Source organism: Fringilla coelebs (genome assembly GCF_963513975.1).
Source record: "Fringilla coelebs genome assembly, chromosome: 2".
Lineage (NCBI taxonomy): Eukaryota > Metazoa > Chordata > Aves > Passeriformes > Fringillidae > Fringilla > Fringilla coelebs.
Genome location: NC_140029.1, coordinates 31,508,796 through 31,523,726, shown reverse-complemented (window position 1 = coordinate 31,523,726; position 14,931 = coordinate 31,508,796). Strand labels below are relative to the sequence as shown.

At 43.8% G+C, this 14,931-nt stretch overlaps 3 protein-coding genes across 4 annotated transcripts; 2 read left to right on the top strand and 1 right to left on the bottom strand.

Moving 5' to 3' along the window:
• Positions 1-546: 546 nt before the first annotated feature.
• LIPT1 (lipoyltransferase 1) lies at positions 547-2,907 on the top strand. Of its 2 annotated transcripts, XM_084226928.1 has the most exons (3): positions 547-621; positions 823-2,206; positions 2,378-2,907. In XM_084226928.1, exon 2 carries the CDS (start codon positions 1,048-1,050, stop codon positions 2,188-2,190), a length of 1,143 nt encoding a protein of 380 aa, XP_084083054.1. In that variant the 5' UTR covers positions 547-621; positions 823-1,047; the 3' UTR covers positions 2,191-2,206; positions 2,378-2,907. The 2 variants fall into 2 exon arrangements, with proteins under 2 accessions (XP_084083054.1, XP_084083053.1); XM_084226927.1 differs by having other exon boundaries at positions 823-2,907.
• A 716-nt stretch (positions 2,908-3,623) lies between these two features.
• On the bottom strand, positions 3,624-7,827 carry MITD1 (microtubule interacting and trafficking domain containing 1). The gene is made up of 7 exons (XM_084226265.1): positions 7,607-7,827; positions 7,335-7,430; positions 6,778-6,914; positions 6,609-6,695; positions 5,906-6,021; positions 5,541-5,601; positions 3,624-5,455 (listed from the first exon to the last, which is right to left on the bottom strand). The coding sequence occupies exons 1-7, from the start codon at positions 7,758-7,760 to the stop codon at positions 5,360-5,362; spliced, it is 747 nt and encodes a 248-aa protein (XP_084082391.1). The 5' UTR covers positions 7,761-7,827; the 3' UTR covers positions 3,624-5,359.
• Positions 7,828-7,853: 26 nt separating this feature from the next.
• On the top strand, positions 7,854-10,317 carry MRPL30 (mitochondrial ribosomal protein L30). Its single transcript, XM_084226266.1, has 5 exons — positions 7,854-7,978; positions 8,291-8,371; positions 8,854-9,000; positions 9,803-9,876; positions 9,976-10,317. The coding sequence occupies exons 1-5, from the start codon at positions 7,928-7,930 to the stop codon at positions 10,106-10,108; spliced, it is 486 nt and encodes a 161-aa protein (XP_084082392.1). The 5' UTR covers positions 7,854-7,927; the 3' UTR covers positions 10,109-10,317.
• Positions 10,318-14,931: the final 4,614 nt, after the last annotated feature.

Genomic DNA, 14,931 nt, shown 5'->3' with positions numbered 1-14,931 from the left:
GTGCACCGGCCTCTTGTTGCCCTGTAAACATTGTGGGAAATGCCCAAAAGGACCTGAAGCAAAGGTGTGAAGAGGATGAAGTCCGGCTCTTCTTGAAGGTACCAAACAATAGGATGAGAAGCAACAGCCAGAAATTGCTGCACAGGAAGTTCTACCTGAACATGAGCAAGACCTTTACTGTGCAGGTGACCGAGCACTGGAACGGGTTGCCCAGAGGGTGTGAAGTTGCCCTTACTGGAGATACTCAAGAACCGCCCGGACACAATCCTGTGCCACGTGCTCTGGGATGACCCTGCTGGAGCAGGAGGCTGGACTGGACGTCCCGCTGTGGTCCCTTCCAACCCGACCGGCTCTGTGATTCTGTGACTTGGTCACTGCCGCTCTCCCCAGCTCCATGCCCCGCCCGGTGCCGTGGCTGCGCTGGGACAGGCGGGACCCCGGCGCTCCCCGAGCACCACCCGCGCTCGCAGCCCGCCGCCCCCGGCCCTCCCCGCCGCACGGCAGGCGCAGCGCCCGCCCCCAGCACCTCTCACCCGGGAAGCGGAAGGCGCTCCCGATGCCGCCGGTTCCACGGAGTCCCCGGGGGCACGGACGGGCGCTGGAACCGCTCCGCTCTCCGCCGTGAGTAGCGCAGGGCGCCTGGCGGGGCTGTGCGGGCGGAGGCGCGGCGTCGGGGGCCGACGGAGACGCCGCACCGGGAAACCCATGAAAAGAAGGCAGAAAACCCTGACAAAGCTGGACTACGCAATGTGAAACCGAACTAGCAAAGCTGCGTTGAGTGACGGGATAATACACATTCTGTTTCTTCCCTTGGTTTTTCAGGCACCAGGGACTGCGAGGAGCAGCTGCTATGACACCCCCGGATGTGCTGTGAGGCTCCCGCCGGGGTCTGAGCGGCATCACCGGCGGAGCACCATGCCCGGGAGCTGGCGTGCTGCTGTGCGAAGAGCGTGACTGTCTCATGCCCGCCACTGGCGTTTCCGTTCTGTCACAGGAGCCGGCTGCGCTCCTGCCGCATTCAGCATCAGCAGAGCGGGCATTCCTTCCATGCGCTGTGCAGTTATTAAAAACATGGTGCTCCAGTCGTTAAAGAACTGCCTTTGGCTGTCCTGTGTCCTCAGGACTCCAAAAGCTTGCTTCTGGAGCACAGCTAGTGGAGGCCTCATTATCCAGTCTGTTTCTAATGATGTTTACCAAAATCTAGCTGTGGAAGACTGGATCCATGACCACATGGATTTAGAGAAGCAACAGGTCCTTTTCCTTTGGAGAAATTCCCCTGCCGTGGTAATAGGGAGACATCAGAATCCCTGGCAGGAATGCAACCTCAGGCTATTGAGGCAAAAAAATATAAAACTAGCCAGGAGAAGAAGTGGAGGAGGAACAGTTTACCACGACTTAGGCAATATCAATTTGACTTTCTTCACAACCAGAAAAAAATATGAACGAATGGAAAACCTGAAGCTCGTTGTGAAGGCACTGAAAGCCTTGCGACCCCACTTAGATGTACATGTCACTGACAGGTATGACATCTTGCTAGACAGGCAATACAAAATCTCAGGCACTGCCGCAAAGCTGGGAAGGACAAGTGCTTATCACCACTGTACCTTACTCTGTAATGCAGATAAGTTTGTTTTATCTTCTGTGCTAAAAAGTCCTTTTAAAGGGCTAAAGAGCAATGCCACTCCTAGCGTGCCTGCCTTAGTGAAAAATCTCTTTGAAGAGGATCCTAGTTTAACTTCTGAGATGGTCCTGGATGCCATTGCTCAAGAATATGCTGTACAACACCAGATAGATCACCATATCACCTTAATAAATCCAGCTGATGAGACTCTGCTTCCTGGAATTAGTGACAAAACTAAAGAACTACAAACCTGGGAATGGGTGTATGGAAAGACACCAAAATTCAGCATTAGCACATGTCTTAACATCGTCTATAAAGATTCTGTTTTTGATGTTAAAGTAAATATGGATGTAAAGCATGGAAGAATTGAAGTCTGTAAGATTGATCTGCCAGAGCAGTGGCTGCCACCAGGACTGTACAGTGAACTGGTCAAGAGTCTTACTGGCAGTAAGTTTTGCCCAAATGAAACCACTGCGCTAGTGACAACACTGCTAAGAGTGTGTCCACAAGACGATGAGTTGCACAGCAAGTGGAGTCTACTGTGTGAGAATATGATAAGATTAATGTGACTTGCATTTTGAAAATGTAAGTTAAACTTCTGCTGCTTTTTTATTTAATGTATTGAAAACAAAATTAAAACAATCACTAGTACGAGAAAAATTCAGCATGTAGAAAACAAACTGTTCAATCTTGTGCTTTTACTTAATATTACAATTAAATTTCACACTGCCTGCACCTGATGTTCCCAAACTGTAGGATTGAAACCACTGCTGACATCATTGCTGCCTGAACCAGGGAAAATGGTGGGGACATCCCAAAGTGGCCCTGTAGCAGAGAAGGTATAAATGGCTGACACAGATGGAATGGGGTAGGTGTAAAACTGGTGTGCTGCTGCACTGGATGCCCCAGCCTGCATCCTGCTCCTTGTGGACAGTAGCCCAAAGGCTGTGTCACAGCCCCTGAGCTGTGTGGAGAGGGATGTTCCCTGGTTTCTGATTCAAAGTCCTTTCTTGCAGAGTGCTGGTGCCCCTGTGCCTCTGCTGTACAAGCACCACAGTAAGCTCAGCTCACCGCTGGGTAGTGAATCACTGTAGGTCCAGCCTGAGTTAGGACTTTTGTCCCTGCATGTGCAAGAGCAGGGGAAGACAGGAAGTTCAGTGTGGGGGTTTATGTGATGAGGACACAAGAGGCTACTGGGAGGCCACACGTGCCTCCTCTGTTCTTGTGCCTGGCACAAAGCTGGGGGTCCCTGCTGCCACGGGTACCGGTATCAAAACACTCAAAAATGCAAATACAGATCTAGGAGAAAGAGTTTCCTTATGTTACCACTAGCAGATTTTCCCATAAAAAGCAACAATGAACTGAAAGTGACAGTTTTATTGTTAAATAATAGCTATATATATAGTAAAATTATGAAAAAAAGGCTCAAGATGTATTTCACTGTTGTTGAAGAAAAAGTGTAATGCAATTTTGATTAGGTCAGAACAGAGACCTAACAGGAAGCTGTGGCCAGGTGAGGTTTGGGCTCTTCTCCCAGATAACCAGTGACAGAGCGAGAGGACACAGCCTCAAGCAGCACCAGGGGAAGTTAAGGCTGGGCATTAGGAAATAATTATTCACAGAAAGAGTGATTGGGCATTGGAATGGCTGCCCAGGGAGGTGGTGGAGTCACCGTCCCTGGAGGTGTTTAAGACTGGATGTGGCCCTCAGTACCATGGTCTAGTTGATGCTAGGTCATAGGTTGGACTTGATGATCTCAAAGGTCTTCTCCAGCCTAGTTAATTCTGTGATTATGTTTGAAATTGCTGGACTAGATAAAAAGACACAAAGCTTCACATATGGGAGATTACTGTATTTACAGTGAGCCTTCTCCAGAATGTGGCTGGATCTATGAGGCATTACACAGCTTCCTTGGACTTCCTGATGTTGTGAAGAAATCAAACAGATGACTGAAGCTACAAATAATAAAAAATAACCTTTATTCCCATTAAAAATAGGCATATATTATACATAACAGAATAAAATTCACAAGTGGCTAGAAACTTTGTATCACAGCAGCAAACCAGGGAGCTCCTATGGAATGTTTGTGGGGATGACTAATAGCACACAGCTCTGTTGCACATATATTATTCATTTTGCTGATACAACACTGCAAAGCTGAAACATTATTATGAGAAAGGATAAAGAAGGCAGACCACTGGCTAGTTGTGACCCAGAAAACAGGGCAAAGACCAGCTCCATTTCCTATTGATTGCTGTGGAATAGATTTGTTGTTAGAAACAAGAGGAAAAGAATAGCAGCATTAGATGACAGAAGATGAAATAATAAAAGTACATTAAGGGAAAAAAAAAAAGATAATGGAATACACCAACCATCAAGAAAAATAAATATAGGAAACAAAAAAAGTTCTAGCAATAAACATGCTACTAGAATATAGAGGCCTATTGTATTACAAGGCAGAAAGTGTAAGGCACGTGTCAGTCCTGAGGCTGGAAAGATTTTGATGGGACCTGAAAAAGAGGCCACTGCCTGTTTTTTATGTCAGATTGTATGACTTAGGCAGATTCTTGCTAACAAAGAGCTCTTGTATAATGGGAAAAAAAAAACAAACCAAAAACCAGCACCTCTGGTAATACCTTCTGGTTTCCAAAGGCTGAAAGAATGGCAAGGGAAGACTTTGTCTTTATTCTAAATAGCATATTGCTAAGAATCGCAGAATATTTTGAGTTGAGGGACTTTTTATATTTTGAGGAACCCACAAGGATCAAATCCAGCTCTTAAGTAAATGGCTCTTACAGTGATAAAACACATGACCTTGGCATTATTCACACCATGCTCTGACCAACTGAGATACTCAGGGTACCCAACTTCTGAAAAAACTTAAATTTTCTTTTTAGGGGACTCCCTTAGTAATAGTGAAATACTTACTGCAGTTGAGAGTGGCACAAAAAGCCAGTCATTGGGCTTTAAAGTCAGAGAGTAAGACTGAGAGAGGATCACACATCCTTTCCACACTTAAGGCAAAGGATGGATATCAGCTATATGGTCATGTATCATGGAATAAAAGAACACACAGGAGTGCCAGGGAAGAGATTACAGCTGTTTGCAGCCTTCCCAGTCCAAAATCCATTATGCAGAGACACATAAGACAGCCCTAAAATGACTGTGTACTGAACACTACCACATTCATAGGCAAAGAGCTTGGAAACTGGAATGTGAAAATTTGGACTACTAGTAAAGTCTGGGAAATCAAGTATTATAGGATTGACAAAAACCCAGCAAAATAGAAGCCATGACTAGAATACAGGAATTAAAGGAAATAAATAAGACTGCTTATAAAAGGGGACATGTGGGAGCCCAGCTTCCAATGATTGTGAGGTGGTCAGTTAAAGATATAAAATCCAAAACAGGCTCAAGACAAAATCAACAGTAAAAATAGAAGTGACAGTATAGAGGCTTTTGAAAGACACTATTGAGGGTCTGTTATAAAACCAAGTTAAAATTTAGACATGGATTGTAATAAGGATTACAGAAGAAGTACATGAAGGAGGAATCACACAGTTTTGTTTTCTCAGACTGGAAAGTCTCAAACATTCTAAAACATTTACATTTTAAAAGCTGTGCTGCAGTAAGTACTTAGAAGTTGCTTCTGTGGGCAACCAGCTGGACTCAAGCAGCATGTTTCAGTCTTATATTTTTATGCTTATGAAAACACTAATTAAAAGCAGTCATTTCTGATCACATTTTCTTTGTGTGTTTAGTAAGAATGACATCCACTGTTGTTTCACGACAAGGTCTCAAGTCAAAGTCACAGTATCCAATGCTGAAAAGACCCTGCAGAATGAACAGAACTGGCATGGTGAGCATATACTCACCATGAAGAGCTCATTTTAACTTAAAGAAATCAAAGCATCCTTACCCGTGGTCTCTTAAAATAATCAAGACCCCTTCCAATCTTAATCATCCACCCATTGTTGAATCTGTTTGAAAAATGGATTACATATAAAAAGGTTACATCCACATGATGCACAAGCTCCTTGTTTCAATCACAATTATCTCCTAGTGTCACCAATACCTGTGTGAACCACAGAAGACACTATTCTGTAGAGACAACTAATATTATATTCACAATTAGAAAATACAGAACTACAGAGGGCTGATTTCATCCAGTGAGGGCCAGTGCCTTTAACTACAGCTGTAATTATCTCAAAAGTTAAATAGTTTTAGAGTTAAATACTTTTGATTTCAAATAACTGCCATTTGGTCATTTTTTATATCACCCACCTGATTTCTCGATCGTGTATTGAAGACGAAAAGTCAATATTTAGTGTTACTCCATAATTACTCAATGACTGTTTTATTTCTTCCAAGGCAGTCATCTGTTGATTCCTCCCACTTCCCTATCAAAAGTAAAAATAACGTGATGGGGTTTAGTTTTCTTTTTTTAGCAATATATTCTACTTCTGGTCACCACTTCTTAAACTCTCACACCTTTAAACTCAAAACCTTTTCAGTATCAAAGTAAACCAAAAGAAAGTAACTTGGATGAAGGCAGATTTACAGTTTCAAAGACAGGATAAAAAGCAGACAGACTACGGGTATATTTGCTGAGGGATGTGGAGGATAAGCTCACTCTCAGCCCTTTGAAACTTGATATGTACTATTTGAGCCAAAATAAGTGCAGTAATAGTTTAAATAAGTGCAGTGATAGTTGGAGAGGTTTCAGGTCATTAAAGCATCAAAAGTGACAAATACAGCTGTTGGAAGAGCAAAAAACCCCCTGTCTCAACAGATGCTTTGGTTTTTGTGAAATTTTCCACAGCAAAATTTTCAGAGAAATTTCAATTTAAGATTCTGCTTACTCAGAATTGGTTAACCAGAAAACTCTAATTCAACTATCTAGGAACAAGTCTGTATTTTTATATTTTGTTTTTCATGTAGCATCATCTGATTACAGGGAAATAGAGGTCAAAATCTAGACACTTACCTCTTCATAGGAAGTGAGGAGGTGGATTGTTTTCACCTTGCATGGCCCCTTAACTAGCATCTCGCAGAATCGTAGAAAGTTATACAACTGAAAAAGTTTTATTTAATTTAGTAGCTTGGAATTTCTCTAGTGGCTACATTTATATCAGTTACACCAAATATCTACTTGCCTGATGAACCTGGCGAATGTACGGGTCCTCCACCCAAACTTCAGAAACATTCTCAGTGAGGTACTCGTGGAAAAGCTTTTCATAACCAAAACCTGTTGCATTTTCTTCTATCCTGATTTGCTTATGGTATTTGCTATCTGAAAGGAAAGTAAATCACTGTTTAAGTAAAGGTCAGGACAAAATTCTCATGTAAAACAACCCCACTCATCAAACATTCATGTAACAACAGAAAAAAACATTTAAAAGCAAACAGGTATGTCGGGTACATCCCAGCTCATGGAATCACAGAATGGGTCAGGCCGGGAGGGACCACAGTGGGACATCTGGTCCAACCTCCTGCTCAAGCAGAGTCATCCCAGAGCACATGGACAGGATTGTGTCCTGACAGTTCTTGAGCATCTCCAGAGAGGGAAACCCCACACTCTCTCTGGACAATCTGTTCAGTGCTCGGTCTCAGGCACAGTGAAGAAGTTCTTCCTCATGGTCAGGCAGAACTTCCTGTGCATCAGTTTCTGCCCCTTGCCTCCTCTCGGTACCCCCCATTTAGGTATCCATACCTTGTTTCTTAATGTGTTCTTTAATGTCCTCGGCCCTGGTCAGGTACTCGGATATCTTCTGCTGGTAGCGGTGCTTTTTCGCCTCATCAGTCGTGGCTGTGAATCACAGAAAGTCACGGGCCAGCTGAACACAGGGGCCGGCCCTGCCCGGCCCGGCTCTCCCGGGAGGAGACCGCCAGCTCCCGCTCCCTGCCGGCGGCACGCCGGGCTCCAGCCCTGCTCCTGCGTCCCCAGGGCCAGCCCGAGCCCCGGCGGGGCGCCCGGCCCGGTACCTTTCATCGCCTGCAGCAGCAGGTCGATGCCTTCCTGGTAACACACCAGCGACTCCTGGAACCGGGACGCCTCGTCCAGCTGCACCGCCCGCTTCAACGTTTCCGCCCCGGCCCGCTCCAGCGCGGCAGTGCCATCGCTCCTCGCCCGCGACATGGACAGGGACGGGGACACAAACCGGACGGCTCCCGACGGGAACGGGACGGGGAGCGGGTACCGGGCGGGGGAAGGGAGGGGAGGTGTCGCACAGTCGTCCTTCCGCCCGCTAGGAACTGAAGTGCCGCGGCACCGGTGTCCGGCCGGGACGGAGGGTGCGCACGGAGATGGCGGCCGCGGCCGGCCGGGCAGGCCAGGGGCTTGCGGGCCCTTGGAAGGTGAGGATCTGGGATGGGGACTGCGGGAATCCACGGGGAACCGGAGAGAGGGAACGGGTACCAGCTGGGGATCTGGGCTGGGGCTGAGATTCGCGGGCTCCGGGACAGTGGGGATCCAGATGAGGTGCCGGGAAAGGAATCCAAGCGGGGCCTCGTGGGGGTGGACCCAGCTGGGGATCCTGCTCGGGGCTCCGCGGCCGCTGGGGAGGTGGGGATCCAGGTGAGACTGGGACTCGTAGCTGTGTCATGTGTTCGCAGGTGTTCGTAGTTGTAAGGAAAGTGCAGACAAGTTATCCCCTCCTCTCCTTGCAGGTGCTGGGGAAGAGGATGGAGGCGACCGCGTCCCTGGTGTGGGTTCGTTGTCTCTTTACCAGGTCGAATATTCCAGACTCGGTATGTGCTTGACTTGCACTTTACATTTTTAACACTTATAGTTTTAGTTTGTTTTTGTGAGATACCATCTGGTGTCAGTTGACTCTTTTCCTTAAAAGCATTCTTAAAGCCTGTGGAAGAACTTGCCATCCAGAGGCTGATCACAGGCTTCCTGATAAAATTTTTATCAGGCTCCCTGATAAAATGCATGTGAATTAGGTGTTGTGCTGGTACATGGTGTTGTCCATGTATTTCTATGTCATTCTGTGGCTAAGCTCTAGTGTTAGCATACTTATAAGCAAACCATTACAGAAATATGTTTGACTTCTTGTTATAAAAGCTAAATTTGAGGTCGCTTTGTTGGTGCTTTGACTGCCTGAAAAGAAAAATATATAAGAATTTTTACCAAGGTTGAAGTATGTTTTGGGCAGTAGTTAACTGCAGTACTGATGACCAGATATTTAGGGAAAAAAACCTCTGGTTTTGTCAATTTTTTATTCTAGGTATTTCAGCCACGGCCTGGAGATCATGAAAAGTATGGAGGTGACCCTGAGGAGCCCCACAAAATCCATGTTATTACTAGAATAAAAAGTGTCATTGGTCGCCCATATTGGGAAAAGAAGATAATACGTGATCTGGGACTGGATAAAGTATGATTGTTGTTTTTTATATTTGTGTGTGTCAGAACTGTAGCACTAAGTTGGTGGGTTTTATAAAGACCTCAATTTTGCAGTCACAAACCAGAATTACATTTATAGCAGCCATAAAGCAATCTGAGAAGGTGATGATGTGTTTAAGAGCTGAGGGGAATGTTTGTGGCAAATGTGCTTTTACTGAGAATTCAGAATATCTCTGTACAGTATTGTGTTGCATTGCCTGAGGAGAACTTTACCCTGAGAATTCTTCTAAAATAATGGAAATACATTTGTAAATACTTTGAATTCAGGTCTGTGCAGGTAATATTATTCAGAAATTGTAGGAAGGCAAATAAAACTCATTTATCAATGAAAAGGCTTCCAAATTCAGGACTTTAAAAGTTTGTGTCAAAGATGTGTTTATCTGAGTTTTTCAGGCCAACTGCACATTATGCAAAGATTTATCTCGTCAGTGTTACATTACAGAGAAAAAATGTGTGCTTGATCAATTTAAGATATTACTGAAGAAAGCAGTTTTGTCCCTGAACTCTTGTATTTACACTTACAGTATTTTTAACTATATTTTCAGTTGGAAGAAAAATGCATTTATAGTGAAGTAGGAATAAAGCTGAAATTGTCTTTTTACTGGAATCAAGTTTTGATTGCCTATTTTTTAAGTCATTTCTTGATGCATGGCACTTCTCTAAATCTTACATTTGCAAAGGTGGTTTATTTTTGTACTGGTAGTGTGCAAAGTACTGGTAGTGAGCAAAGATTTGGCAACACATTTGTAAAACCTGTTTTATCCCTTTTGTAGGCACATCAGCCAAGACTGCACAAAAATATCCCTTCTGTGAATTCCAGACTGAAAGTTGTTAAACATCTGATAAGGTTTGTTAACTATTTGTTTATTTATTTGTTTATTTGGAACATTTAATGTAACTCCCTTCTAGTCACAGGACTTCACTAAGCAAACTCTTTTGCCTGTAGAATACAGCCACTGAAGCTACCCCACGGGCTGCCAACAGAAGAGGAAGTGTCCAGCACCTTTCTGACATCCAGGGGAGAGCTTATCATTAAAAAGCGCCTGAAACCTGTGGAGCAGAAAGAAATTAAGTCCTAAGGTGTGCTGGTTGGATTTAGATTTTATAAAATAAATACTTTAAATCCCCAGTTGAGAGTTTGTATATGAAAATTAAAAATTCTTACTGTGGTATGAATGGCAAAGGTGATGCTTAAAGAAGGATTGCAGGTGTACAGATACAAAATTCAATGTTGTTAATAGTTACCTGAAATATTAAATGAATTATAGGCTCTCTGTGTTTTAATTTTGTGGCTGGATTGCTGCAGTTTTTGGCTAACTGTAAGTTCTCTTACAGTTTGACTTTATTGGTAAAGTCATATGAGCAGAAAAGTGAGTAGAATAGTTCTAACTAATGATGGTGAGGTCCTTTCACAGCTAGCAGTTAAGATTTACAGCAATATTGCAGGACTTTCACTCCACAGAGGAAGGAATTGGAATTGGAATTGAAAAGCCCTCTGTTTAGTTGTCACATGAGAATTGACTGGCTGTCCATGGACAGTGATTTACCATGGTTATCCAGATCTCATGCTGGTTCCCTAGCAAATAGTCTGGTTTCTTCTGTAGCTTACAAAGCATGTGAACTCTCCATTTGGAAGTAACAGGAGTTATTCACCTCTTGATTGGTTGTCTAATTTGTCTTTCAGGAAACCTGCTGTGTTCATATGTATCCCCTGATCCTGATCCTAAGTATTCAGTAAGAATAGCCTAAGAGCTGCAGTCCATGTGAAAGTTAATGCTTTTCCTTTTCTGGAATGGCAGACATTAGGAATGTGGAGACCCTGAAGCAAACCTCTGATGTGAGTTAGAATCATGGGCTGCAAGCTTATAAAATATTACTGTGTGTGTAGTTTTATTTACAGTTTTAAGAACTGTGGCCAAAGTTAGCAAGCTGCTGCTGTATCAAGTGATAAAGTAGTTTGCATTTCAGTCAGGATAAATTCTGTAATTTAACACGCTGTGAGTCTCTCCCACATTAGACACACTGAAGAGGAGTTAATCTTAATGACTGCATGTTGTGAGAACATCAGAGGGATGCAGTCACTGAGGATTAGTGTTTATCCTTTCTGCCTGCTTGCAGAGAAGAGTAAACACCTGTAGGAGTTCAAAGGAAGAGATATATCAGGAGAGGGACATAAGAGCTGGAGGCACCGTGCAGAGGGAAAAGGATCCGTGTGGTGGTGTTTGAGGAATGTAATGGCTCCTGTTGCCAGGCTGAAGGCAAAAATGAGAATTTGAGCTGAAATAAAATAGCGTGGAAAAAGTGATTCATTAATCACTTTTTAGATAAATTAAGAATTTTTCAGATAAATTAATGTTGCTTTTCTCACCTTCCTCCTTTCTTCCAGCATCTGCACAGCATCTTGTGCTGCAGTGTGTTATAACTGCAGTCTCTGCCAGGTGTTGATTATATTCCCACAGGGAGGTACAAGCTGGAATTCGAGCCCTTTTAAAGGACATGTGTAGTGCATCCAAGACACAGGGCATTCTTTAAAGTGATCATGCAAGTACTAGGACACAAAAAATAAGGCAAATGGATCTTGCTGCTGATGGATAGCAAATTATAAGACTTGTGACTGGATCGGTGTCCCAGAGCACCAGGGGCAGGGTGGCTCAGCCTTGCCAGGCACGTTCGGGATTCACGTCCGTGGCACTGCAACCTGCGGAGCTTCCAGCAGAGGGCTCTGCCAGCTCCATCCCACACGCTCTGTGTATGGATGTGCCTATGGATCTCGCTGCAGCCTACAAAAGTGCTGCAGGGTATCCCGGAGGGCCTGTGTAATGAAAAGGCTTGGTGACGTTCACAGCTAAAGAAGTGTCTCATAAACTATGGACACTGCAGGCTCCCACATAGAGAGAAGGGAAAATACATAGTAGCTGTTATTTCTGAGTAAGATGCAGCTGCAAGGGATCTTTACAGAGATGTTTAATTGACAAGGTGACAGTTCCAATGAAAAAGAATTTTTCTTTTAAACTTTTTAATATATGTGTACGTTTGGGTGTTTCTGAAATGGTATTTCCCCCAAGGGGCCCCACTCTCCCACAGTTATTCTGCTATCCCAAACCTTCTCTGTATGAGCATACATTCTCTCAAGATTTGCTCTCAAACACTAAAACCTGAACCAGCACTGTGCACAAACACAGTGTGTGTCCACGCCTTTTCAGTAATGGAGCTTTGTAATGCTCCATGTAGATCTTTGGAGACTTTTTGTTCTCTTTTTGTGTAGGGAACAAACAGACTGACTTAACAATGATTGCAAAATTCAGATTGGAAAGTACCTTTCTGGTCTCTAGTCCAACCTCCTGCTCAACACAGGGCCAGTACTGAGGCCAAATGAGGTTGCTCAGTGAGTGTTGAAAGCCTCTGACAGGGACAGCTCAGCCTCTCTCCACAGCTGGCACTGCTGTTTTGTACAGCTGCTAGACATGTGTATCAAGAGATAAAACATAAGATGGAGCAAATCTTGTTAAGTAGTGTTATAACTTCCTTGCAGCATTCATCTGCTGCTTGAGAAACTGCAGGCACAGATGAAAACTTTGGATATTCTCATGATGTAAGATAAAAATTAAAGGCAAAAGGTAAGATACATTTTGGGCTATTAGGTGTGTTCTCTTTTAAGGTTCTTTTATTAGCTGGAAAAAACGTCATTGCAAGTTTGTTCTTGTTCCTGGCTTCATTGTCCTGCCCTATTCTTATTGTTTCTGGAGGAGAAATTCAGAATGTTTTTAATTAGTAGCAAAGTATGCAATCAGGGCCTCAAATCTAATCATTACTCAGATACCTCAATATCCATTTTTCTTATAAAACCTGGCTCTCAGGTTTTTTTCTCCACATCATTGGCATAGTTGTGTGTTTTGCCAATACCCATTTTGTTGTAGGTCTGGACAGTGTTAACTCCTGCATTATGAGATCCCACCTGTAAAGAGGGTGAAAGAAACATGTAAACAGAGGTGCTACTTCATCAGTAAAGAATACTTCAGAGTTGCCAGGATAGGCAACCAGGAAAGGTTACTTTTTGTAGGTGGGTATAGAACCACAAGACAAGTGGAATGGAGAGAGGAGGGGGAGAGCCCACCCTTCCTCCTTGCAACTGAAAAATGTCATGGTATTTGCCAGGTTTCAAAAAAAACCTGCTAGGAGGCTAATCTTATTCTTCTGTTCCTTTTAGTGCACACTAAGGAATATTATTCCACATGAACATAGGGACTGGGATGTGTTTAGCTTTCTGCACTGCTTACAGCATTATCAAGCTTGACTTAATATATGTGAAGTGTTTCAAAGCTGACAAAACTCAACCTCTGAGGTGCTGTTCCTCTGTCCGAATTGGAGATTTTTTTCTGGATTTATCATCCTGCATAAAATCTCTGTGTCTCGTGCCAAATGCTCTTCAGTGTCCCATGGCTCACCAGTCTTATGGTACTGTTTTCCAGCCTGAAAGTGAGACAGCAACATCACCACACCAGATAGCCCACTATTTATCCAGAGGTCTTTGTTGCTTACAGGCTGCTTGTGTTCATTTTGGTCCTCAGTCTCAGCATTTACCTCTTTTGTGACTCAGTGGAGAGGACACAAGCACTTCTCATGGCGCAGGCAAAGCCAGCAGATGTCTGAGGGGCAGACATTTGGACACAGAAGAGGAATGCCAGCCCTACTTCCTTGCCTGTCAGAGTCTTAAAAAAACAGCACAGCTGCTGTTGTAAAGGTGACAGTATGTAGAGAGCAGGATTACTGCTGCTTCACAGTGTTTCCAGGTGCAAGGTGACTGCCCCTCCCCTTCCCAGCTGAATCAAGTGTGGGAAAATCCATTTTCTGTAGGGATCTCCCCTTAATCCATGAGGTAGTAAAGCACAAGTCTGAGGGGGCTGGAGCTGTTACAAAAGCAGATCCCATGCATGCAGCAAACGTTTAGGGATTTTACAGATAAGGCAACAACTTGGCAAACAAGCTAGGCACAAATGTAAGCATGAATAATGAAGCAAGATTCCCCCACAACCCAGGCCCCTGTGGTGCATAAAGTATAATTAACCTGATGGTAGTAGCTGCAGCCTACAGCATGCTCAGCTTAAAAAGGTGCTTTTTGAAAAAAAGACTTATTATCTAAATGTGAAATAAGAACAATTAATCTCTTCAATCCCATGGGAGTGCTGGGAAGCAATCATCAGTTTTGCAGTGTAAAAGCAGTCTGCTCATGCACTGATGCTCACCCACATCCTTCCCTGGTGCTGGGAGCTGACAGCCTGGTCAGCATGGGCTTTAGCCTGGCCAAAGACTTGGATGAAAAGGCTTAGGGGGTTGCCTTTCAAAGGGCTCCTGTCATTCTTCTGACTCTGCTTCAAAGGAAGGATGAGATTTATGTTTTTAAGGTTGACCATACCTGCATTAAGCCAAATGCATTCCCATGGTCACCCAGGCCATCCTTCAGTTCTGTCCCAGCCATGGAAAGATAACACCAGCAATCAATCACAGCTGGAGCAAGACCCTCACCCTTGCCAGCTTTTGCCATCTTGGCCTGGTATTTCTCCATGTTCTTCTGCTGTCTTGTCTGAGGCAGGAACCTCTACAACATGACATGCATGACTTTGCCTTTCATTTTAGATCCAAACCCAGTTTGTCTAAAGGTCATTATGGCTGAGTTGACATTTTGAATCCTTCTGAATCTGTTTAGAGTGAAACAAAGATAGAATTGACTAATTTTACTGAAGGGTACCTTAGAAATCAATACACAGATGATATAAAAGACTTTTTTCTTCAGATTTAGAGAGCATTTCCCTAGCATGCAGGTTGAAAGTGAGGGGAGTCTTGTTTTAAATCTAAGCCTTTGTGTGGATTAGTCCCAGATTTAGTCCCTTTGAATTTAGGACTA

Coding starts and splice junctions, on each gene's coding strand:
- LIPT1 (XM_084226928.1), top strand. CDS start 1,048: ATGCGCTGTGCAGTTATTAAAAACATGGTGCTCCAGTCGTTAAAGAAC.
- MITD1 (XM_084226265.1), bottom strand. CDS start 7,760: ATGTCGCGGGCGAGGAGCGATGGCACTGCCGCGCTGGAGCGGGCCGGG. Junction 7,431..7,606: donor GCTGCTGCAGGCGATGAAAG/GTACCGGGCCGG, acceptor TGTGATTCACAG/CCACGACTGATGAGGCGAAA. Junction 5,456..5,540: donor ATTATTTTAAGAGACCACGG/GTAAGGATGCTT, acceptor TTCATTCTGCAG/GGTCTTTTCAGCATTGGATA.
- MRPL30 (XM_084226266.1), top strand. CDS start 7,928: ATGGCGGCCGCGGCCGGCCGGGCAGGCCAGGGGCTTGCGGGCCCTTGG. Junction 7,979..8,290: donor GGCTTGCGGGCCCTTGGAAG/GTGAGGATCTGG, acceptor CTCTCCTTGCAG/GTGCTGGGGAAGAGGATGGA. Junction 8,372..8,853: donor GGTCGAATATTCCAGACTCG/GTATGTGCTTGA, acceptor TTTTTATTCTAG/GTATTTCAGCCACGGCCTGG.